This window comes from Schistocerca piceifrons, chromosome 1, assembly GCF_021461385.2.
Source record: "Schistocerca piceifrons isolate TAMUIC-IGC-003096 chromosome 1, iqSchPice1.1, whole genome shotgun sequence".
NCBI lineage: Eukaryota > Metazoa > Arthropoda > Insecta > Orthoptera > Acrididae > Schistocerca > Schistocerca piceifrons.
The window spans coordinates 1,020,275,755-1,020,303,075 of NC_060138.1; the positions used below are offsets into that span (position 1 = coordinate 1,020,275,755).

The 27,321-nt window shown below is 38.4% G+C and overlaps 2 protein-coding genes across 4 annotated transcripts in view; one reads left to right on the top strand and one right to left on the bottom strand.

Annotated features, from left to right (window-relative positions):
- The window catches only part of LOC124777299, a 29,064-nt gene extending 20,921 nt beyond the window's left edge, over nucleotides 1–8,143 (top strand). The window contains exon 2 of the mRNA XM_047252655.1: nucleotides 8,077–8,143. Coding sequence (XP_047108611.1) covers nucleotides 8,077–8,143 — 67 coding nt within the window. The remainder of the gene's footprint in view (nucleotides 1–8,076) is intronic.
- Nucleotides 7,881–27,321, bottom strand: part of LOC124714971 (eukaryotic peptide chain release factor subunit 1) — a 51,422-nt gene continuing 31,981 nt past the window's right edge. For 2 of the 3 annotated variants that reach the window (XM_047243068.1, XM_047243076.1), the window contains one exon: nucleotides 7,881–8,724. In XM_047243068.1, the coding sequence (XP_047099024.1) occupies nucleotides 8,642–8,724 (83 nt within the window). In that variant the 3' untranslated portion in view covers nucleotides 7,881–8,641. Of the gene's footprint in view, nucleotides 8,725–12,916; nucleotides 12,945–27,321 lie in introns of all 3 variants that reach the window. The other variant, XR_007005649.1, reaches the window with a different exon arrangement.

The window sequence follows — 27,321 nt, forward strand, 5'->3', positions numbered from 1 at the left end:
ATGAAAATAGGCGTGGTAAGCTAATTTACTCAGATGTATATCACCAAAATTTGCAATGATCCTAATAGCATAAGCAGCTGAACTCAAACGTTTCAGCAGATCCTCAGTGTGTTTTTTCCGGTTCAACCCCTCATCAATGCATACACCTAGAAATTTTGAATATTCTACCTTAGCTACGGTCGAAGTCTATATTTATTAATGGTGTCATTCCATTTACCAATCTCGTATAGCGTGCCGAAAGAACGAACACCTTATCTTTCCGTACGAGCTCTGATTTCCCTTATTTTATCGTGGTGATCGTTTCTCCCTATGTAGGTCGGTGTCAACAAAATATTTTCGCATTCAGAGGAGAAAGTTGGTGATTGGAATTTCGTGAAAAGATTCCGTTGCAACAAAAAACGCCTTTCTTTTAATGATGTCCAGCCCAAATCCTGTATCATTTCTGTGACACACACTCCCATATTTCATGATAGTATAAAACGTGCTGCCCTTCTTTGAACTTTTTTCTGGTAAGGATACCATACCGCGCAGCAGTATTCTAAGAGAGGGCAGACAAGCGTAGTGTAGGCAGTCTCCTTAGTAGATCTGTTATATTTTCTAAGTGTCCTGCCAATAAAACATCTTGTGTGGGTTCATTCCAATTTGAGTTGTTCGTTTAGTTGAATTTACAGCTTTTAGATTAGACTGATTTATCATGTAAATGAAGTTTGACGAATTCCTCTTAGCACTTCTGTGGAAGACCTCACACTTTTCGTTATTTAGATTCAACTGCCAATTTTCACGCTATTCAGATTATCCTTTCTAAATTGTTTTGCAATTTGTTTTGATCTTCTGATGAATTTATTAGCCCATAAACGACAGCATCATCTGCAAACAACCTAAGACGGCTGCTCAGATTGTCTCCCAAATCGTTTATATAGATACGGGACAGCAAAGGGCCTATAACATTACCTTGAGAAATGCCAGAAATCACTTGTTTTACTCAATGACTTTCCGTCAATTACTATGAACTGTGACCTCTCTGACAGGAATCACAAATCCAATCATATATCTGTGACGATATCCCATAAGCACCCAATTTCACTACAAGCCGCTAGTGTGGTAGCGTCAAAAGCCTGACGGAAATCCAGAAATGGTCCGAAATCCCTTGTCAATCGCACTCAACACTTCATGTGAATAAAGAGCTAGTTGTGTTTCACAGGATCGATGTTTCCTAAACGCATGCAAACTGTGTCAATAGACACTTCTCTTCGCGGTAATTCATAATGTTTGAACACAATATATGTTCCAGAATCCTGCATGTCGACGTTAACGATATGGGCCTGTAATTTAGTGGTTTACTCCTACTACCTTTCCTGAATATTGGTGTGACCTGTGCAACTTTCCAGTCTTTGGGTACGGATATTTCGTCGAGCGAAAGGTTTGGGTAAGTATTGAGCTAAAGCATCATCATAGTCCGAAAGAAACGTAATTAGTATACAGTCTGGACCAGAAGACTTGCTTTTATTAAGTGATTTAAGTTGCTTCACTACTCCGAGGATATTTACTTCTACGTTACTCATGTTGGCAGCTGTTTTTGATTCGAATTCTCGAATATTTACTTTGTCTTTTGTGATATCGGAAGGCTGTGTTTAGTAACTCTACTTTGGCAGCACAGTCTTCGATAGTATCTCAATTGCTATCGCGCAGAGAAGGCATTGATTGTTTCTTGCCACTAACACTTCACATACGACCAGAATCTCTGGATTTTCTGCCAGGTTTCGAGACAAAGTTTCGTTGTGGAAACTGTTATAAGCCTCTACTGTAAAAGATAGCCAATCTGGGGATTTTGCATGTTTAAATTTGGCATGTTTCGTTGTTTCTGCAACAGTGTTCTATCCCGTTTTGTGTACCAAGGAGTATCAGCTCCTTCGTTTGTTAATTTATTTGGTATAAATCTCTCAATTGCTGTCGATACTATTTCTTTGAATTCAAGTCACGTCTGGTCTACACCTATATTATTAATTTGGAATGAGTGGAAATTATCTTAGGCAGTGCTGTTTTTCTGGGGGAACGCTGGGGGATGCGTACCCCTAAACTTTTTCGTTGACAAATTAATTTTTTTACGATGTTGAGAACTTTGAAGAGTGCCGAAGATTTATTTCACGGACGTAAACTTTTATTTCATTTTTTTCGTGTTTGTAATTGCAATACGAATTACACCAGTTTTTGGTAGGAAAAGCGATGCCATTGACTGTTTCAAGCATTTCGAAGCAGTGCCAACCAGTTTCGACAACTGACTCGCTGGCAGCCAGTTCGACAAGCATGTAGTGCCCTCGCACGCTAGTAGTGGGCGATGGTAGTGCTAAACGGATGTGCGTATGCATGTTGATGACGTGGCTAAAAGCAGACGGGTGGTATCCCATGCTTCAGGTATAAGTAATTTTCGCTGCATTATATCCAATGTCGGAGTACCCTCAAACTGGTCTTAGATTTATTTTTGGAGGATTTGGTGATTACAATACTCAATGTCGCTACGACAACCTTGTGTTCACTAATCCCTGTATTGGTTTTGATGCTCATTATTAACTCAGGATTATTTGTTGTTAAGATGTCAAGTGTGCTTTCACAACTGTTTACTATTCACGTGGGCTCACGAACTAACGCTCGAAATAATTTTCAGAGAATGCGTTTAACACAATTTCGGATGATACTGTACGCGTACCTCCGGAACCGAACATGTATTTTCGCCAACATATCGAGGGTAAATTAACTATTATCGTATGAATCGGGTACGTGTTTGAAAAAAACAAGTTTTCTTTGAACCTATCAACAACTGTTTTTATATTCCGTTTGCCAACAATGATCTCTACCCATAATAACTCACAGGAAGTATCTACTTCAATTTCAATTCGTCCCGATTGGGAACTTGTAATATGTCACAAAATCTGTTTACTTTCTGACGCAAACGAAAACTTGAGAACTGTGGCTATTGGATATTAAATTTACACGCAGAAACTCAAGAAACTAAACTATAAAAGCACACAGATGATATAAAATTCGCTCCTGGTTAGGAACTCTCAATTGTCACAAAAGCGATTACTTCGCTGCTGCTCTGTGTGTCTGTCTGTCTGCTACTACTGCCTGAATCACTCAGGTAATGGTTTGATGTTGTCCAGAGCCGATAGTGGTCACCATTGAACTACCTGTGACTGTCAATGCAGTATTTTTTGGGGGGGGGGGGGGCAGTGGCAAAAAGGGTCATTTGTAATGGTTTAAAGGCCAACCATATAGCTCTTCAAAATCACAACGTTCCCATGTGCAGTGCACTGCATAAAGACAGCTTAAAAAGACACACAGTGGGTGAGAAGTTCCTTAGTGAAGAACTGCCCGATAGTCGTATCTCCATCCAGGCTGTGTTTAGAACAGAGGGATCCATGCAACAATCCAGTTTGATGGCAAGACCAGAAGAAACATTACATCAAGACATTGAAACTAGATGGATAACATCTGTATGTAGTTGGATTCATTTCATTCACAACAAAAAGGTATTCTGAACTTGCTAATGGAGAAAAACAGGAAATGATATCTTTGCATCAACCTGATGTAATGGATAGTATAAATTTTGAAGTAGTCACAAATGACCTAAGGAGTGGAAAAAAATTGACATTTCCTTTAGAAGTGCATAGGCATTTAGTTTACAAAATCAATGCCACTGTGAAGATGGCAATGCAATACTGAAATAGGAGAAAAATTTCTCTTTTAGGACGTCAATGAACAAAATTCTCAGTACATAACTACACTTTTTCATCCATGTTTCAAGGAAATCCATGTCCTAAATGAGGAAAAGAAAGGACAAATGTACATCAAATTCTTCAGCATAAGCTAGACAACATAGTTGTTGCAGAAGAGATAGACCATCACATGCCATCCACATTATGGCACTGGTGTGCTTCATCATCTAAATTTAAAGATAAATTTGAGAGATAAATTAACACAGATTGTCCATTATATAACTTCAAGAACTTAAGAACTTCTTACCCTGGTAGAGGGCCTACACCCGTGCTTTTCCCAAACTGTCCAAAGTCCTACATGCATTCCAGTATCCCTGCTAACTGAAAATGTTTTAAAAGGAAATACACACACACACACACACACACACACACACACACACACACACACACACACACACACAGTATATTTAACCAGAGCATGTTAAATATGTTTTGCTAATTCAAAACAAGAGAGAAGCAAATTAGAACCTGTGGAAACAGCCTATAGTTGTGTAACATACAATACACAGTCTGTGATACATTTTTTCTTTCTAAGCTCATAGTAGTTGTATATTAAGCTCACCAGACAATATTAGACACCGGCTCAAGATCACACTGGTTGCTTCAAAGCACTGTGGATTATGCAGCAGAAATCGTAATGTAGAACTGCTACCAGGCAGTCATGTAACCTGCCACTGCAGACACAAGTCATGGCAGTAAAGTGGTACGTGCCAGTTCCTTGTATAGAATGAGTGCAGTTAAGCTAGCTCAACAAGGAGACGTGACAACTAGGAGCCATCATACTGGGACACACATGACCACACTGAATGAAGTTGCCCAGATTCACTGGTGTAGCAAGACAGACTACCCATGTCAACAAGGAATTTTATACCACAGGCAACCAAGTTGCAGTGTGGGAATAGTGACCATAAAAATATCCTCACAAACAGACCATACGCAAGTACCACACCTGGTCAATAACAGTTTCAAACCCTACAGCAATTTCCACCACTGGTGAATGCAGTTCATCTGAGATCAGTCTATGAGAACACAAGAAGGTTGTCTGGTGCCTCACAATAGGCCACTGCTCACAGAACAAAACTGCACTGCCTATGTGGTCCAAATATGGAAATGGACAGTAGCTGGTTGGAGGCATGTACTTTAGTTCAAAGAGTGACAATTTTGCTTCTCAAATGTGAGGTGTTGAGTGCATTAAATATGCTGTGAAGGGTGTAGTTCAGGTAGTTCTGTGAATTTTTTGTTCCATGACTAGGCCATTCATTCGGATACTCAAGAAGGTGAACCAGGACATTTATTTCAACATTCTTTTTGAGAAAGTGTTGCCCTTTCCTCTACACCATTATTATTATTATTATTATTATTATTATTAGGCTTTGGACACCCCCCCCCCTCCATCTTTCAAATTGTTGACAGCCACGCTCACAGAACTGCACTTATACATTCCTGTTTTGACTAATACTGGGGCAACTTATTGCACCTTGACTGGTGCAGCCTTCCCAGGCTGTGAACCTTTTCAATTATACTGCAATACTAAGCAACGATAGAAGTGAAGCAGTCTTTAGCTATGTAACATTATTATTTTTTGACTGTTTCAAAATTTCTTCCTTAACTTTTTTAAACAAATGCATATTCCTACAAACTAATATCTTGATCTCTGGCATTATGGTTATCATCGTAGACTGACATTGTATTGTGAAGAAGCACTTTTAGTCTCTCAAACAAAGTGACTTTATAGAAGTTTTATTCATTAATTACAAATACAACAGATCAAACCCTAAAAGAAATTCTGTAGTCCTGAAGTTTCAGCACCAGCAAACAGCAGAACCTGACTAGATATTTTCTGCTCAGAGGAAAGTGACAAGACATAAAAGGAATTGATTTCCACAAAGTCCAACTGCCTTCATGCAGAATACAAATCAGAAGCCCCCAACAACAATAATGTGAAATGGGTCTGCATAAGCTGACCAAAAACCTACAGAATATTTGACTACTTGGAACAATGTTTGAAATCTGGCAACCACCTTTCTTGTTGTGTGCTGGCTCTTTGGGATCTAATCATCTATGGGCTGCTTCAGCTGGACACTGCAGACCTGAAGAAACTTGAAGGGACACTGCCTTTCCGAACTGAAGCCATTACCAAAGCTACAGCATCTCATCTCGTAGTAATACCAATTGTGTAATCTCTGTTTCATAATTTTCTTTAGGTCCTCCTGTTCACTTCTTCCTGTAGGAGTTTACACCACATTCATTGTGGTTTAGGCTGTAATTTAACTTACCATAATCTGAATACAATTATGTAATGTTCCAAATGGAATATAAATAATGGGAGGAGCTCTCAAAAATATCTAAGGCACAGAGTGATCAATAAACACATAAACATGCATCTGTACATGGGTGAGCTTCAGCAACAGTACAATGTAGTTGTGCAAGTGTATGTGTATGTGTGTAAGTATAGGTATTCAGTGCTATTCAGCTCTGAAGTATGTTGTCACCTGAAAGCTTAGCAACATTTTCATAATATTGCTTACCTTGCTGTTAACAAATATTTCATTTCATACAAACAGTACATTACAGATTTATAAAAATATACAAATAAAGGTGTTACACTTCTCAATAATCATCTCTTGTTCCATTATTACAACGAAGACAGTATAAAAGACCATCCTTTTGTAAGCCCCAATTTGTTAAAAAGTAGGTTGCATGAGTCTAGGAGTTAATGTTGAAAAGCTGATTTTTGTATTCTGTGATTGCTCCCAAATTGTTAGGGCAAACTACTCACAGAGCATACTGCATAACCTATAAGTATGATAAAATTTCCATTCGGGTACATTTTACCACAAAAAGATAACATTTCAGGTCTTCGCACACTTTTAAAAAAGAAAAATACACCTAAAAGATTATTAAAAACATCTAAAAACTGCAGCAAAACATCACAACACTGTTGCACAGCACAATATTTCTCTCATCTTTCTACAGGAGTTCTTCATACGTGCGAAATCATTCTTCATGGAAGGAAGATTGCGAGTTAAAAAATCCAGCTGATGTTGAGGTCAGTAGAGGTTAAGCAAGCAATGAATACAGAAGGATAGTGAAAAATATCTGAGTCTTCTTAAAATGAGCTGAGACAACACTTAGGTTGACTCATTTAGAGAAACTGTAGAAAACCCAAATATGGCTCAATAGCAAGCAATTTTAACTCCAGTGCTCCAGAATGGGAGAGCAATGTCTTAACCACTGTACAACCTTGCTTGGTAACTTCATTCAATGACATTCAGAATCTCTAAAACATCTTGCTGCCAGGCATTCTTCCCCCCTGAAGTTTGTACAATGAACAAAATTACTTCAATACACACAAATGTGTGCAACGTGTTTTCATCTCAAAAATTTGTATGACGTTTATGCCACTGTTCAGAGCACAATGCCACACACACCAATTATGTTTACATAACATTTAGGCTGACTCAATGCGCAAAATTTCTACAGAAGCTGTGCAAATTATGCATGGATACATGTCACTAATTGCTGATTATGACTGGATCACACACAGACCATCAAAATCTCAATTAGACATTTATGAACTTCAACTTTCTGACACTCACTTTTATTCATATGCTTCACTCAATAACAATGTTTTTAAATTCTGGTCACTTGGAGCTGGTGGGAGCAACTGCGAACATTTTTATATCACTTTTCAAATCAATACAACAAATCAAGGAATACTTTAAGTTCCTTTGTGATTAGCCATATATAGTTTAACTGCATGTCACTAATAATACCAGAAACATTTGTCCCCACATCAAAAAATTACAGTAGTGCCAGAAATCACTCTGTATGATTTATTCTCATCTTACTCAAAAATTTAGTACAGAGTGAAAATGGGTAACAGATCAGCATTTCAATTTGCACCTATGCTTCATACTGTAGATGAAATGAAACTGCTAATTTCATACAAAATATATATTAAACTGTTGACAAACAGAATTACAAAAGCTTTTATGTACCGATTACTTCTTTTACATAGTACAACCCCATACTCTAAAACAATTATAAAGAAAGTCTAGTATCATTTATGTAGAAGGATCTAATATAAATAAATAAAACAAAAGGAGCTCCATCACATGTTTAATATTAAAGTTGTGCCAAAATGCACAAAGAAATTCATTTCCACAATATATATGTATATAGTGTCAGAAATTAAACATGACAATACTCTGCAATCAACATCAATTTACCTCCACTATCAATGGCAGTTTACAGGTTATTAGTTTAAAAACCTTAACCAATAGAATCTTTCCATAAACAGGTTAATTGCAACACCAGAAATTCTTGAACTTTCTGATCCACAGAAGTTTCCTGGTGTGTTTGTATAATAGAGCAGCTTAAATCTCAAATTTACAGCAGTGAAAGTGAAGCACAGGTACAAAGGATGCTTATCTTGGAACATTTGACATAAATAACTAAAATGTATAAACATAACGGTATGAAAAATTGTAAATAATCGTAGAATAAACATTTTCATTGTTTCCAATTCTCTGTTACAACCAAATGAAAACTCTTTGAGAAAGCACTTCAGGGTCTTAAGTCAGTACCTTGAGCATTTCATTTGTTCAGTGTAACTTGACAGTGAAGTCAACTCTGTGGTATTTACTAGAAATTTCTTATTCTTTGTCCACATGGCAGTCTTATTTTAAAGTTCCTCCACCAACCATGTTTTTAAAGACCTGACTAATGCACTCTTCCAATCAGTATAAAGGCATTCTTTATAATCACAAAAACTTTAACATTCACAAACATCAAAAACATGGTTCGGAGACTTGGCCACCACATGCAGACGACAGTTCAGATAAAAACTATGTTACAATTGTTTCCTAGTAGTCATCAATGTCATATAGATCATCTTCCAACTCATCACACTGCATACTTTGGAAGTCTACCTTGTATCGAAGTAAACCTGCAACAATAAACAGTATTCATCTTTATGACATTCAAACAAAAGCTTCACCAGCACTCCAAGAAACAATTGTCATTTCTGTCTTACATAGCTTGCATTTTAGGTTACACTTTCAAAGTCATAAAATGAATCTCAATTGACATAATGGGCTTTCGAGCTGCCTACTGAAACAATATCACCACACTAATATCCCGTTTTCTTCATTTTAAGGTAAGGTATGAAATAGTGGAGCATATTAAACTCACAGTGAAAACTATCAGATTAGAAGTCTGAGTTACAGAACAGCTTTTTTTTGCTGTCATGACATCGGCTAATTTCCTTCTGAAATTTTAGATCCTTTCTACAATTAGAGTCCAAATGATGAATTTCACAAATAATTCACAGATGAGACTGTTCCACATAACAGCTTTCAAGTAACAGTTAAAAGATATGATAGTAATTTTATTCCCTGAAACTTCCTTGAATAAAGAAGTGTTGGGAATTGAAGGAGAAGGAAACATAGCAAACATATGGAGCATCTAACGCAGATTAATCGAATAAAAAAGTTAAGCAAGTTAAGACCCAGTGACTGCAAAACTCAAGTTGATTACATTTAGGAATAACGAAAGGGAAATTCACTGCACGCACAAATGTGTTAATACTGGGTGAGTCTACAGGACACAGAGAATTCTGGCAAGAAAACAGCCCCAGATCACAAATAATGGCATAGGAAGAGTTGAGTGTTTGGAAGCAGGGAACTCAACAGATGGCACTATGGACATGATAAAAAATCTTGAGAAATTTATACAGACACAAAAGCATCAACATGTCACACCTACTTTACATGAACAATACAGAATTGGACTATATGGATATTTATAGTGGACAAAAAAGATGACAAAAAATTTTACTCTACTTTAATAAATCTGTATAAATCTTGCCCCAAATTTTGTATCCCATAAATTACTGAAATTTTCTAAGTAGTGGTAGCAGAAGACAAACAAAAGAAAATGTGCAGAGAATTTGGTATCCTTACTGTGATTTACAATGTTTAACTACAAGAGGAGAAACTGTTAGATAAAAGTAGTTGATATTCAAAAAACTACGACAAACTTATCCCTATATCAGTTTAGTGTTTTATCTTGCTTTAGTTTTGGAAATGCAACGATTACAACAGACTTCTCCAACATATTGTAAATATGGCTTTTGACAGAGACCACCAGGGGCAGAACTTTAGCCTACTTAATATCAAAACAATAATATTCTGTGATAAAAATGAGGATTAATCTATTTTAAGTACTGTACTTTCCCAAAGGTTAGGCAAGTGGACCCTGCTACAATGCTGTGTAGCCTTTCAAATTGTTGCATGTTTTTTGCTTCTAACTCATCTGAAGCCACAGTTATAGGGTACTACTGTATTGTTTGTATTGAATAAATAAACAGCCACTCTTCAACAAATGATACTTAGAGAAGCCCTTTGCCAGGATTGGTAGCAACTAAAACTACTGCTTTATATTTCTGGCATTAACATTTACAAGGAAAAGGTTTGCCCATTACTGGGCCAATATTGCAGGAAAAAGAACTGCAATTTCAGCAGTAAATGGAAAAAGATTCAGAATTTATCGCCAGTGATGGATGGTCAGATCAAGGGAAAAACGAATCGGTATTCTACCGCCATTAGTGGAGAGAATTTATCAACTGATGAAGAGGTTGTGCCATTGTTTAAAGACATTAAGATAACTGACAAGGAGGGAATTTCTGGTGGACAGTTGTAGAACTGCAACAGAAGTGATTTGAATTACAAAATATTCCCAACGAAAATGACTGCTTAAAAAAGGAAGCTGTGGTACCTGGATACAAGAAAAAGCATTTAGTTACTGTACTATACCAGCTTGCAGTGATTTATCTGACAAAATTTTAAGATTACATTAATAGAGAAATTGTGGAAACCTAGATCTTTCAAAAACCTAAAAAACAATCATTACTCCTACATTATACTCAAAAAAAGCATGGATGAACTCAGAAATCTTTGAAAGCTGGTTCCAAAATGAATTTGTACTAGCTGTAGAGATATTTGAAAGACAATTTACTGCGGCAAGCTCTACTGTTGCTTTTAACATGCCTTCACATCATGCCAATAATAAAGTCACAGATGGAGATATCAAAGCATTATTTTTACCACCAAATATGACAGCTCTTTGTCAGTTGATGGACCATGGCATACTTGTAATGTTAAAGAATAAGTATTTCCATCACCATCTCAGTTTGTCAATATCAGCAACTGATCATAAGACTGTGTAACCATAATGAAGAGGATTGATTTGCTAGATGTCATAAGGTGGTTGGCCGAAGCAGGGGAAGAGACTAACGCATCACTAGTAAGGTCTTTGAGAATCCTTATAGACAGTAGTGATGAACATTATAACTTCGAATCCATGTGTGAAACTGAAGACAAAGATGAAAACGATACCATTTTGTTGCTCAAATACGTACTGTGCTTTGACCATGTTGATGCAGAGGAAGTCACAGAATAGATGACAAAATGAACAAGTTAGTGAACTAACTGACAACAATACTATGGAAATCGTGATGCAGGGGGAAGTAACACAAAAGGAGAGGAGGAGGAGGAGGAGGAGGAGGAGGAAACAGATTTAGATGACATGAGAGATTTGGATGACATGAGAAATCTCATCCCACATTCAAAAGGGTTCAGGATGACAGGCAGTGCTGCTGTGCACTATTAAGCACGAGGAAGCAATACCAACTGGTATCATCTATTTACATAAGTGGAGCAATATTTCAGAATGAAAGAGCACTAAATGAGGGGAAATGGTCATCTATCAAAGACACTCTTTAAAACTTCAAACCTGTACATTTCATCCTTTTTGTTTGGCCTGGCTTTTCACATGTGTGATCATACATTCAAGCTTTATAAGCACATCAGTTTGTTTCCCACAATCATTTTTTAGGGATGCAGCTTTTACTTCAACACTTTTAAATAGCATGTATTACAGGAGAAGTCAGAAATGTTAATAAAATTGGGTTTTGGTATTAAAAAGGTGTTTTGAATGGTACAGATGGAGTCAAAACAGAGAAAAGTTATAAAACTCAGCCTATTTTGCTTTATCTTCTGTCACATTATGCTGGATAATCTAATTTGAGGTATAAGCATTTTCTCGGTGCATGCACATTTTCACTTTTTTTCTTCTGCTTCAACTGATATCAACAATTTCAATAATTTTTCTGCTTCAACTGATATCAAAATAATTTCAATAATTTTTGTTTTTTCTACATGATGCAACATTCTGAATCAGATTAAAATTGTGTTTGATTTGAAATGTCAAATTATTCACTGTAAATATTTACACACACACATTTACATCAGATTTTCTCACAGTATTACACCCAGAGAGGAAATCTTATTTCTGGATTCTGCTATTTCGGAAAGTCCAGCAAGTGACACAAGATGTAATGAACAGGCTGCATTAGAAAAATCAATCGCATGCACAGGTCACATGTCTTAACTGAAGACCAAAGAGGAATATATATGAAATATTCTGCAACTGGATACAGTCAGGATTACACTTGGATGAGTAAGTGTATGACAAGGACCTATTCTTCAAGAACACTCACAAACTTTTACAAAAGATTTTTCACAGAAATAATTTTGAAAGTGATACAACATGAAAGGTTTTATTCACAAAAACCTGCTCAAAATATCTGATACCAAAGAAAACAAATCTATGGGATTCTTCAAACTAGCCCAGCAGAAAAGCTGTAAATTTATCAGCTTCTACCATCACAGTTAACAGAAAAATTGCTCGTAACTGGTGCTACCCTGAAGATTGAATGCAGCTGACATTTCTACTTAAACATGACTAGTAAATTAGTGTATGTCATTTTACCAAAACAAAAACCATCAGAAACTAAATTTAGTATCAAGAGCAACGAACATTTAGAAAGGGTAATATTCTCAATTGCAACATCACATTCTGAACTTAAGACTTTCAGCTCAGACATGGCAACTGTCACAGTAATGAAAACATGGAAAATAATATTTTTAGCAAAAACTTTGGTATTTATGACATAATTAAAAATATTTTACACAATTCTTCATTGTCTTCATAATGTAAAGAAAGAGTCCTGGTTCTCAAAAAGTGACAAAATAATTGAAAGAAGCTATTTAGACAAAAACTAAATAAAGTAAACTCACCTGTTTTGTGGGCACTTATATGAGCAAGCTGAATAATAAAAATTAAATTTTAATACTGTATAAATGTTGCTCATAAAATTCACAGGTAATTAATAAGATAAGAAGCCTACAAAGTTTAAAAGAAGAATGACTTATATCATTGAGCATGCAAGACAGACAAACACACACACACACACACACACACACACACACACACACTCACTTCGCACTACATCCACACATGCATAAAATTAAATTATGTCTAAGAAATGTCATGAAACACAAATTTTTCAAGTACGCATTATAAAGAAAGTACAAAGCTGATAGTTAAAACCTTGGAAATTCTCTACGCGAGTACAATAAAACTGACTTTCCTATTTTCTCAAACAACATACCAAAAACATCAGTAAATTGCCTCTGAAAAATACAATAAATTTCAGTTCATAATGACAATAACCATACCATTTTCTCTTTAAAAACTTATAAACTGCAGTTTTTATCTATTAAGAAATTTCAAAGTACAAGGAGTAACACACCAATGCAAAATGATAAATTTCTTTATAACTTCTGTCTATCTTTATAATGTTCGCTAACTGTTTACTACAACTGACAACGAAACAATAAGTAAGGTATTAGAACCAATTACAAATAATAGCATTCAAATAGCCAAACATTTGTGTGTATTGCAGAAAGGGGGCTTTGTAAACCAAGAAAACCATTTTTTCAATAATTTAGGCACATAACATTCCAGCTGGACACAAAATGCTGGTATTGCAGTTTGGCAGGTGAACTAGGATGGGTAGCTGTGTTAGACACATGAAACTTTCCTAGCTTCCCAAAACCTGAAACACCTTGTCTAGTTCACATTCACTGGTAGCTCCATAGTATTACCCCAGGGTCAAGATACCCTAGTGTCATTCCTCCACAACCTCAACACTTCTCCCCGTATGCATTACTTGGTCCTCTTCAACCTGTATATGATGGCACCATGCACATGTTTCTGTATACGAAACCCACCAATACCCAGCAGTACCTGCATTTTGGTAGCTGCCTCCCTTTGCACATTAAAAAATTAATCCCTTTTAGCCCACCACTTGTTGACGGTATCTGCATGCTGCAGGTCTCAAAGGCCTATCCCTCAAACCTAGTGCCCAGATTTCTTGCACACTCCTAACTGCACCACCACAGCCACCACTCTCCAAAGAAACAACAAAGGAGCCCCCTCCCACTTATCACCCAGTACCAACAATGACTGGAGCAACTTCACCAGGTCCTTTGGCAAGGCATCGACTTCCTGAACATGCTGACCAGAAATGAGTAGACCACATCCACAATCCTTTCCACCCCACCTAAAATGGTGTTCTGATGTCTACCCACCCTACAGAACATTCTGGTCCACCCATATGCCACTTCCACATGCAACCCCTTGCCACATGTAAAAGACCCAGATGCAAGACCTTCCAGATTCACCCAGCCAACACATACTAACTCCAGTCCAGTCACAGGTTTATCCTATCCCATCATAGGCAGGGCCACCTATGAATTCAGTCATATTGTACCAGCTCCGTTGCAATCTCAGCACGGCACATTTTACGTGGGCGTAACCACCAACCACAATGCATGGCTACTGTCAAACTGTGGCCAAAAAGTTGACCTCCCAGTGGCACAACAGGCTCTGCTGACATGACAGCTTCACAACCAGTGGTGTCTTGGATCCTCCGTGTCCCCCCTCTTCACCAGATTTTCTGAACTATAGAGATGGGAGTTATCCTATCCATACACCTGCTGCCTCTGCATCCTGTTCTACCTTGCACACCACCTGCCTCCCTCCGAGCCTTCAGCCACCTCCTTTTAACACCCCCCACTGATTCCTTCTCCTTCTAATCTCCTCACCCGACAACCCTCAGCCCCCAGTCCACGTGCTGTCCTGTTATCGCAGCACAGTGTGTTTAAGCACCTTTTCATTCTTTTTTTGTCAGGTGAGGTGATTAGAGGGAGAAGGAATCAGTAGGGGGGGGGGGGGGCAACACCCCCTACTGATTCCTTCTCCCTCTAATCACCTCACCCAAATACCCCCCCCCCCCCTCCCCTGCCTGTCCCCACCTGCTCTCCTGTCAGTGTGTTTAAGCACCTTTTCATCCCTTTTTTTCGTGCATCAGACAACAAGTGGACTCCTTACACCTAAATTATTTATGCAGTTTGTCAAACAGTGGAATCAAGGACCTATCACTGATAGTGCAAAGCAGCCATCACATCTGAACCCTAACTGTGTTACAGAGAATGCTATCCTACTCTGGCTACAGAAAGTGCTCTGATCTCGTTAACAACCGTCAATCAGTAGCTAGCAAGCAAGCATTATAACCAAAATAAATCCGTTTTTTAACTATCTTGCTGTAATCCATTTGTTAACTTTCAAAACAATTGCACTACCTTATGTATAGATCAAGTGTGTAGTTGCAATACATCCACTTCACCTGTTCACTGTGACTCAAGTAAAACAAAACTGTCTTAAACCAATAATGTGTAAGTTTGGTTTGAAAACTTATGCTTTACTAGTCATGTTCCTATTATGGTGCTATTTTGTCACTTTTTCACGTTAGCAAGTATACGATGTGAAGCAAGCGGCACAAGAAGACCATGTATGAGACCCAACACAGAATTTAACCCCAGATTTTTGGAATTTTAAGCCAGTAACTACCCTTTAGTCACCGACCCATCCTCAGTGGCTAATGCCTTAGTCCATGGCAAAGACAGCTAATTCATCCCATAAACATTGCAGCTAGAAAGAGTTATATTTAATAATACGATTTTTTTCTGTTAGAACTGATTATATTTGTTGGAAACAATTAAGACATGCGGAAGCATTACAATAACGTTTTTGCTTTACTTCATAGAAAATGAAAAACACAACAAACCAATAACAACAACAAAATAATTTACATGTTATGTGATGAAAAGGTGTACAAAAACCCAACTTTACGTAATATCCATCATGTTACTGGATCCCAAAATCATGTTACTGGATCCCAAACAAAAAAGTTTCTGCACCTATCCTTCAGCAGGATGATAAACGAGGGAAGCCACAAAGTGGTATGGATCAAGGCAGTGCTGTCGCAGTGAACATCTGAAGTAAAATTTTATCACCTCACAGAATTCCAGGTTACACACATTTGAGTACATTAATGATATTGTATGAAGATCCTACTTGAAGACTGTTTAAGAGTGCACAAAATAGTGGCCATACAACTCTGGACTGAGCAGCAACAGTTTGTTCTATGATGCAGTGGAGCAAAAATTTAGAACAAGGAATCTACAGTATGGATAGTGAAAAGAAGCTGCATCATTTTGTATAATTGGTGTTAGAGATTAAATGATAAAGCCATTTCCAGACTTTACAATCAACAACCCCCCCCCCTCTCTCTCACACACACACACACACACACACACACCACCGTGAACTTATAATTCCACCATGCATGAAATTAGCATCAATTTGAAGTTGATATCCAAAGCCCCTGCATCATGGGAAAGGTGTGGAGGGAGTGGGGGGGGGGGGGGGGGGGCGAAAGGTGCTGAGCTACATAGCAATCATACATTTAGTTGCCAGCAGAAATACCTGTTCAGGGTAGGTAGTCACTGCACGCGTGTTTCACAAACATGGCAACAATTTTACAGCTGCACAACAAGAGTTTAGGCAACACTAACCAGATCCTAAATTTGTAAAAGAATTGTTTGCTAAAGCACTGACGATGCAAACTTCATTTAAAATTTCTGGATATGTTATGAAGCCAATTTTCACTTAAATGTTTTGTCAATAATCAACTTCATAGGAACCGTTACACAATATCAGAGTTACTGAATGATGTTCATTTCCAGGCCGTGGAGTGACAAGTCGTCTTTTAAGTACGAATGAGGTGCAGACGTCACTGTGACAGCTGATCACGATGTTGACACCTTAGCAACTCCTGGTTTCAACAAGACGGATCCACCTCACACACTGCCAGACAGTCTATGGTAGCAGTGAAACATTTGGGCAACTGGGCCAGTCTTTCAATCCGACTTCTTTTTACGGAGAAGTCTGGTGAGCATCAGACTACACCAAAACACTGGCTTACCTCAAACTACAGACGAAATTGGAAATTGTCAAAATCCCTGGGGAACACAGTGCCGCACTTAGCACAACCCACTACAATGACTTACTGGCTGTGTGCGCAAAATGGTCAGCATCTGACTGACGCAATTTTTAAAATGTGGTTTCCAGTCCTGAACAACATTTTGAATCTTGGATGACGTTTAGTAATACTCCATTTCTGTAATTATTTCAAATTTTTTTGTTTCTCTGCAGCACCTTATATAATGTTCAGAATGATAACTACATCTGCACAGAACAACTCAGTGATGACAGAGTTGACTACCTGTATTCTTAGCAGTTACATTATGATTTACTCCTTGCTTCTATTATTACCACAGGCACAGATTTTCTACAGGATCACAACAGCTGGTGTTCTTATGTGGCATTGTTTGATGAAGAAGAAGAAGAAGAAGAAGAAGAAGAAGCAGCATATTGAAATTATTATAAGACAGAACAAACAAATTTAACAAATATTAAGTTCAAGGAGGACACTTAATAATTACATAACTTTGAATCTCACATTTATTTTACAATACCCAGTAGAATCAATCTTTTGTTTGCACATTCTGTGCGATATCTGAACAATAAATGCAAAACACGGTAGTGCATGACAATTGTTGACTAAGCAAGTGCACAATACTGACCCCAAAACAGACAAACAAACAACAACTCAACTTAATGACATCAAATTTTAAAATTCCACATGTCTACTTTTGTGCACTGTCTAGACAGAAAATGTGAAAAAGAATAAGACGTATGTGATATTGTAATTTTAAATGAAAGTGGGATATGCTATTACTAGCTGAGCAACTGGGGAGGGAGAGAGAGAGGGGGGGGGGGCACAGCTCACCAGCCTCTTGAGGTCATCACCTTAATGTCCTTCAGGCCTGAAAATCATGTTAAGCATCACAATGAAAAACTCAGGAATTTAACAGTTGTGCTCACAAGCACAACAATAGCAGGTTGAAAGACTGATGCCTTTTACGATAAGAGGTTAAATCCAATATTTTCGTCTTAATTCTCAGTCCCTGAAGACTGACGGCTGCTGGCATTCCGTAATTGCTAAACTGAAGGGGGAAGTGAGTGAACTATTTAGTCTGTATCTTTCAATCTTATCACAACAGTAAAAAGAGACGGGCTTGAAATACTTTCCAGAGTAAACCCATTCTTCAAGACAAATTTGTTTGAGAGGAAGAGCCACTGTGAAGAAAAAGTGAAGAATGTTAACAGCAACAACTTCTGCTAAAAAGTTAGTTTAGAGTGTAATGTTTTTAGGCAGTGGTAGAACATTTGCAAATATCTTTTAGATATTATGGGGTGTTGCTTAGAAAACTTTTGTACATTGCCATTTCCACCCTTGGTAACATAATCCAAAAGGATTTTAAGAACCAACACAAAATGACTATTCATCATTTATTCAATTGTGTTTGATGAACAGCTTGGCTAGATAACTCTACAAAAACAATTTTAACCCTTTCACAGGTACATTTTTGCTAGTGACTCAGGTCAGGTTAGCTTTTTTTTAACCATATTCGAGTTTTAATCAATTTACTTTTTTTGTAATTTTGTTTTTGTGATGCAGGTGACCAAAACCTATTGTAGGAAGTATTCTTCCCACTGCCATTCTGTGATCTGTTACAGATTGTCGTTACACAAACCTTCAAAATACTGTTTACAACACTAAACATCCACATGCTATGCCGCAGATTTGAAAATTGTGTGATTTCCATTAACTTCCCTTAGTATGCCAAGGTACAACAAATCACTGTAGAATGTAATGTAGAAACAAATCGATGTGTTCGAACTTCATAAGTGACATTAGTAATTAACTCACAACAAACCAAAACTGACTGCCGTACCAGTTTTCATACACCTTGCACAGCGTTCTACCCCAAAATGTCAAGCACATCTTGAGGAGTTACGTCATCTTCCCATGAGCATAACAAAACAATTTGGCTGGAAGTACACTTCCCATAGCCCACAAAAAGAAATATTAATTTTGTTGTTAAGTATATGTCCTATGTCTCAGGGAATAACTACTTTGCCTTTAAACTTCCCAATGGCCTTGTTATTTGGTGGTATGAATATTTTCAAAAACATCAAATGCACAAGAGACATTTGGTGACAGAATTTTTATCCCAGAATGAAATTTTCACTCTGCAGAGGAATGTGTGCTGATATGAAACTTCCTGATAGATTAAAACTATGCATCGGGCCGAGATTGGAAATCGGCAAGCTTTGCCTTTCCGTTCTATCAACTCAAAGACCGAAGCATGACGACTCACGATTCCTCACAGCTTTATTTCTGCCAGTACCAGAAGTTCGGTAGGCAGGCGATGAGGTACCAGTGCAAGTAAAGTTTTGAGGATGAGTCGAGTCATGCTTGGTATCTCAGTTGATGAGCACTTTCAAGCAACAGGCAGAGGTCCCAAGTTCAAGCAACAATGTGGCGCAGGTTTAATCCGTCAGGAAGTTTCAAAATCTATGTCACAACAAATGAACTACAGCTGGTGAAACCAACAACCATTAGATGTGAGGAGCATACAGAGATTTGAAGAACTTTACCACTGTCAGTAAAGGGATCAAAAATGGTCTTTGCACACACTAAAAGAGATTCAGAGCAAATTTTGTAGACTATGTTGAAAATAGATCTTTTAAAACTACATTGTATCTTATATATTATTGTCAGTCAAGTGAAATTTTTATGGCTATATTCCTGGTTTAAAACCTGATTAAAATTTCTTCAAGTTTTAACATCTTGGAAGAATAATCTGAATGAATTTTAATTCACATGTTTTTTAGGAAAGCATACCAATGACATGTAATTACTTAGGAAGTAATACATAAAATGCAAACAATGCACACCAAACCCTAGGAACACCAACTCTTGAGAGACAGAAGAGCTCCATGTTCAACTATTTAAGAAGTTTCAAATGATGAAGAAATAATGGGGTAGGGGGAGGGGGTGTTCAATTTCAAAATGTCTGCATTTGAGGCAGTTCAAAAGGGGCGATTTCAAGAACAATTTGCCTGTGATTCCATAACATTTCAATCCACAGTGCTCTGACAGTGGTGAACAACTGGATACAAGAGGATCATATGGGGCAAAAGAGTGACTACTGAGGCAAGCAATGCAACCAGAGCACAGTGTGACAACTGCTTTGTGTGCAGCAGCATGAAGTACCACAGTACTCTGACATTCCTGCCAGCTTGATGCTGAAGCAATGTGTGTAGATCTCTCTGCATCAACAATTCTGCACTGTAGTTTACACACACACACACACACACACACACACACACACACACACACACACAAAAGCTTTCACTGGTTTCCATGTTCTGAGCCTGCAGGACCTTAGACTGAATTGAACAATGTCACTGGCCTACTGAGAAGCAAAACATACAATCTGAGAAAATGTATTTAGACAGCTGTTAATGCACATTAATAAAGGGTCACCTGTATGACATGTTTAACTATGCTGTGGACACTTTCAGTGTGGTGTCTGAATGTATATGGAGGAACAGCAGACCCTTCTTCTGCAAAAGTCGAAACCAGAGATGGGAAGAATGTTGGATGCTGGGGCCTGGAACAAAGTTGACATTCTAAATCATCCCAAAGATGTTAGACAGGATTAAAGTCAGAGTCCTGGCAGGTCAGTCCATTTCAGGAATGCTACTGTCCACAAACTATCGTCTCAGTGATGCCACTTAATTACAAATTGTGTTTTATGCTGACATGAACAATCTCTGTCTACGAGTTGTTTCTCAACTGTACACAGAACATAATGCTGTAATACACGTTTACATCCTACTGCATTTGTGTTTCTCGTGAGTGCAAAACAGGAACCACATATTAACCATCTGTAACACCCCCACATTGCAACACCACTCTCTTCGTACTTCACTGTTGGCACTGCACATGATAGCAGGGGAATTTCTTCAGGCATTTGCCAAACCCTAATCTCTCCATCAGATTGCCCCAGGGTAAAGCACAATTGATCGTTCCAAGAACAGTCATCCACTGTCTAATGACACTGCTCTTCACATAACCTCGAGTGCAACTTTTAGCACTGACTAGAGAAATGTGTCACTCATGAGAAGCTGCTCGACCACTGTACCCCATTCGTAACTCCAAATTCACAGTCATTGTGTTAACTGGATTACTGGTAGCACTTTGAAACTTGTGCAATTCTTTCTGCTGATTAATGCAATCTTTTACAACCACCCCCTGTAATGTTCAATGGTCCTTGACCGTCTGTCAGCACATGAGGTCTGCCTGCTCATGGTTTAGGTGTTATGTCCTTTGCATTTACTTTTAATGACCACATCACAAACATAAGACTTGGGCAGCTTTAGAAGGTTGAAATGTCCCTGATGGATTTTTGCTCCGTAGACAACTGATGACTCCTCCACATTCGAACTCCCTGAGCTCTCCTCCTCCTCTATTAACAATGCAGTACTTCCCACCACCTTTTATACAGGGCAGTTCCCCTTGTGGCACTACACATCCTTCGGACAACGCATCATTCCGTATTTCAGATGGCTAGCACCCAGCCGCATTCACAGGGGAATATGCAAGCATGTTGAGAAAAATTGTCCATACCACGGTGTCCTACAACCTCACCTGACATGTTGCTCATCAGAAACATTTGGAACCAGGTTGATCAGCAACTTTGTCATGGTCTTCCAGCAACATTGTTTACTTTTACACACAAATGAATCACAGGGAGTGGCATTCCCTATAAACAAACACTGTCCGAATAGGCTTCGAAGGTCCAACAGTACCAGGTGGCCACCATGTCATCCTCAGCCCTTAGGCGTCACTGGATGTGGATGCGGAGGGGCATGTGATTAGCACACTGCTCTCCCAGTTGTTTTCAGTTTTCGTGACCAGTGCCGCTACTTCCCAATGAAGCAGCTCCTTAATTGGCCTTAAGTGCCAAATTCACCCAGCTTGTCAACAGCACTCAGCAGACCGAGACAGTGAATCACCCAAGTGTGAGCCAAGCCCGACAGTGCTTAACTTCAGTGATCTGATGGGAACCGGTGTTACCACTGCGGCAAAGCTGTTGGATTTTCCCTATAAACATATCCCATGAAATTCAGAAACTGATGGAACACAGGGGATTCACACTGTTAAACATATCCCATGAAATTCAGAAACTGATGGAATGCAGGGGATTCACACTGTAAAGATATTTTTGAAGCCAAATTTATAGTTCTGTAATCCCAATCATTCTTTTACTGTCATATATCTAAATTGTGGTATTCAGTCAGTTTACCTTAAAGTACCCTCTGATACTCTTCGCTAACAGTAATTTTACTAATTTGTGAGTGGCATTTCATATGCATATGCTATTCTATCTCCAACTTTACTATAACAAGGGGACAGCTAGCACACAAAGAAATCACAGTAGTCATTGCCAAGAACAGAACAAAACTCTCTTTTCTTCCTGACTAGAAAGAAAATTCCTTAGGTTCCTTTCTCCAACGAAGCCCTTCTTTTAAGTATCACTCAGTAATAGAAGTGTGTTTACAGAGTGTTGCAACCTGAACAATGAGATGCACAGTAACTGTGACTATTGATAGAGTATTTTGGTATTACAGAAGATGTACCTACAGGAGAAGAGAAAGTTATTTATGAACAAATACAGCAACAGTTGACACAAGAGGATAGCAGAGGTTACTACACATAATAGATCAACAGGCATCAAGTGAAGAAACTGACAGTGAAATGGTAGTGTGGAATGAAGCTATTTCACCAATGGCTGATTTATAGGAAAGCTGCAGCTCATCTTGTGAGTCATCTCTTCTAAGAAAATGAATGAAGTTTCCAGAACATATTTGGATCAAGCGTACAAGATATGGACAAAGAATAACCAATGGAAAAAGATGGAAATGTTGATCCTCCCTGTCTGCATTGTCTTGGACTAGCAGCTGACACAAAACCGTGCCTGAAAATTACAAGTGTTGTCACAGAAAAGAAACATAAAAGCAAGACTGTAACAACAGTTTGAAAACATGCTAACTCAAAGTCATTCGTCAAACCCAAAAATTCTGCAAGGTATTATAAATCGTGAATTATGCGAGAATTCTATAGCAAAGAGACAGGAAACCGCAATAATACATGACCACACCTTGAGACTTTAGGCACTGAAAATGAAGATAACCCACCCCCACAATTCACTGCAGTTCAAAGCTTCCACTTGTGGGTAACGAACTTAAATGTAAGAATAAAATCGTCTGTTACAAAATAGCCCACAAAGTTAGCAAGCTGTTGGCTGAAATGTATGCCGACATTCTAGATACAGCTTACCAGTTCGTGAGAGAAATCAGATCTCTCACCAAAGAAAAGCACCACCTGTCATCATATCAAGCACTTAACGCTGACCAATCAAGGTTCGATAAAAAGTTACAATCTGGACAGACTCTTGCAGTGAAGGGAAGCAAGTACATCTTTAGTGCAATTGGATTCATAGTGGCGCGCACACGCACGCGCACACGCGCACACACGCACACACGCACACACACACACACACACACACACACACACACACACACACACACACACACGTGTACAATAATGCCTGGGATGATGAATGATACACTGCTACCCCATTTGCATGCCCGTATCTGGGCCCACCAGCAATTTTCCTGCAAATATTGATACAAATTTACCAAATATCAAAATACTTGCTACCAAATCTACTGTAAGGCATACAACTTTGCTTACACCATCTTTTTCCCCAACATTTGAGGCTTTAATGAAACAAATTGATTATATGTGTATCATTCGAAGTATTTTCCACAGCTGGCCACTACTTTCTCCCACCTTTAGGGCAGTGTACGAATCCTGCGTCGAAAAAATTGTTTACCTTTTGACGCGATCCACGAATCAATCCAATTTATGACATCTTCATGAGGTTGGAAGTCTTGGTCAGCCAGGCCATGTGCCATTGAGCCAAACAGGTGATAGAGGGAGCAATGTCTGGAGAATACGGTAGGTAGGGTAGGACTTCACATTTTAATGTTTCCAAGCACATTTTGACCTCTTTTGCAACATGGGGTCAAGCATTGTCGTGCTGCAAAATCACTTTATTGTGCCTCTCGCTCTACTGCAGCTGTTTTATCTTTTAATGCTCTGCTCGAACGCATTAATTGCATTCGATAACGAGCACCTGTGATTCTTTAACTTTGTTTTAACACCTCGTAGTACACTACACCGAGCTGGTCCCACCAAATGCAGAGCATTATCTTTGAGCTGTAAATATTTGGTCTGCCTGTCAACATGGGTGCATGGCCGGGATATCCCCATGATTTTTTGCATATAGGGTTATCGTAATGAATCCATTTTTCGTCCCCAGTCACAATGCGATGCAGAAATCCCTTTAATTTTTGCCTCTGCGGCACCTGTTCACAAACACACAAATGCCGTTCAATGTCTCTTGGTTTCAGCTCACACGGGACCAAAGTTCCTTCTTTCTGAATCGTGCCCATAGCTTTGAGACGTTTTGAAATGGCTTACTGTGTCGTGCCCACTAATCATGCCAATTCTTCTTGAGTTTGATGTGAGTCTTCACTCAGCAATGTCTCCAATTTTGCATCTTTGAAAACATTCTCTCTTCCACCACTATGCCAGTCTACGATGTTAAAATCACCATTCTTGAAGCATTGAAACCACTCACGAAACTTACTATCACTAGTAGCGCCCTTACCGTATGTACTTGAGAGCATTCAATGAGGCTCAGCCACTGTTTTCTTCATATTGAAACAAAATAGTAACACTTCCCACAAATGACGAGAATTAGGCTCTTAAACTAACATTTTCAATCAAGAACAGCTTTATGATGCAGACACATATTGAGTAATGTTTGAAGGAGGTTATGTTGACCAAGGTCCAAGTTAACTGCCTGACATCTGCAATCTGTTTCTATTGACCACTACTTATGGTTGTCGCCACCTATTGGCAAAAGGTGGAAGCAAAGTTTTACACCTTGTAGTATGGTGTAGTATGGCGAAGAGGGATTTCAAAATCTTCCTCCTAGTAGTAGTAGTAGTAGTAGTAGTAGTAGTAGTAGTAGCAGCAGCAGCAGCAGCAGTAGTAATGTGGAAACAAACATAAAAACACTAAAGCCCTTCTTTTGGTCGACTCCTGAACTACATAACTTTACAGTTTCTTAAGGCATTTAATGCATGAAGAAGCTGATTCCACCATAGTGCAATGTGCCGACATTTTCTTCTTCCATTCGTGCAATAATTTTGTGAAGTTTATCACAGATACAACGACGGTATATTCTGACATTGACATTAATATGGCAGAGAGACCACTTCTTACACCTGCAATCATATTTCCAGTTTTCAGCAGCACGATTCTCCAACTTAATCAAATTAGTATTTTTTAAATGTTGCTACAACAAAGACTTTCCTGGTGTATTTCCAACAACCTTTGAGTACTGTTTCAAATACAGATTAACAGGAGAGTGTTTCCATGAGAACTGTGACCAACATGCTTTCATCAAATGTGCACACTGTGTGAACTGTCTATCACTGACCATGCTGTTATTGCTGACTCACATTTTTTTGTCTCCAATAGTGCAGTCGAGAAGTAATCTTTGAGAGTTTCACTGCATATAATTGACTACTTTTCTCAATTCATTTGTGTAATAAATCATTCATACACACAGTATTCTCATGGTAAATTTAATGACATCTCTTGCTCTAATAGTCCATAGCAGCTACCATTTTTAGGATGTATGAATACAATTTGCGTGACAACATACTGTGATACTTCCCTCGTCGGTGCACAACAGCTGAAAAACACAGATTGCTTGCAGTCATAGCATCTCTTCTAAAGCTACCCAGCAACTTCTGAAGATAATGTATCAGTCTTATGTAATAACATGCGCAACTGGCCAATAAGAATTTCCTAGTCCAGATACTAACAGAGTCTGAAAATTTACAGCAAGTCTCACTTTTAAGTGACTATCACATTTATGAGATTTCACACCTTCATATCCCAAGTTTCGAGAACTCTACACCAACCTTGATAATTCACTCAAATTATGTTATGAAAGGCTGTCTACAATTAGCTAATAAAATCAAACAATGGAAAATCCAGGATGGAATGTAATAATATGAGAGAAGGAAAGTTGCTACTCACCACATAGCGGAGATGCGGAGTCGCAATAGGCACAACAAAAAGATTCACACAATTATGGCTGTGTGGTTTCAGTTGTCATACTGCAGATATGAGTGCAAGTTGCATTCGTGTGTGTGTGTGTGTGTGTGTGTGTGTGTGTGTGTTTGTGTGTGTGTTTGTGTGTGTGTGTGTGTGTGTGTGTGTGTAGCTGACAAAGGTCTTAATGGCCGAAAGCTGTAATAGTGTGAATCTTTTTGTTGTGTATCGCGGCTTGGCCTCTCTGCTATATGGTGAGTAGCAACTTTCCTCCTCTAATATTAGCTAATAAAATTCAGATTAAAATAATAACTGGAGAGCTCCATCTTTTCTTACACGTTTCCCTTCAGAATATTTGAAATACTACAGTACAACAGATTACTGATTAATTAAATCTAGTATTACCAAGTCTTGAACATCCAATCGGTATGCTGCTTCCAACATACCACTCCAGGTATCTTTAAGCAACAAGGAAGTTTTTCCATTCACTGCAGTCACAAGATCAGACTTTCCCCACAATTTTTTCTTGCCCTGTACTTTTGGTGAAATTCTTACAACTAGTGTCAGTAATACACTAAGTGTTACATTTTAACTGTTTGCTAAATGAACTATTTGGTATTTTTTCTCATCCCCAGGCTGTGGCTAAGCCATGTCTCTGCAATATCCTTTCTTCCAGGAGTGCTATTTCTGCAAGGTGCGCAGAAGAGCTTCTGTGAAGTTTGGAAAGTAGGAGACGAGGTACTTGTAGAATTGAAGCTGTGAGGATGGGTCGTGAGTCATGCTTGGGTAGCTCAGTTGGCAGAGCACTTGCCTGTGAAAGGCAAAAGTTCCAAGTTCGAGTCTCGGTCCGGCACACAGTTTTGATCTGCCAGGAAGTTTCATTTTTTCTCATCGTTTTCATCCCACCTTACCTCCTACTACAGTCCCATCACAAGAAATTTAGGAACTATAAAATCCAAAGCTGCTCCGCATTATGTCACTTAATGATTAAGTTCCACAACTGTTCAATGCAATGCTTCTGTTATTTAATATAAAATCCTCAAAACCATGTGTTTGTGTCTTATTACTACAGTTTGTAATTTTTCTTGTTCTCATTGCTTTTCATTATTAATCAGTGCT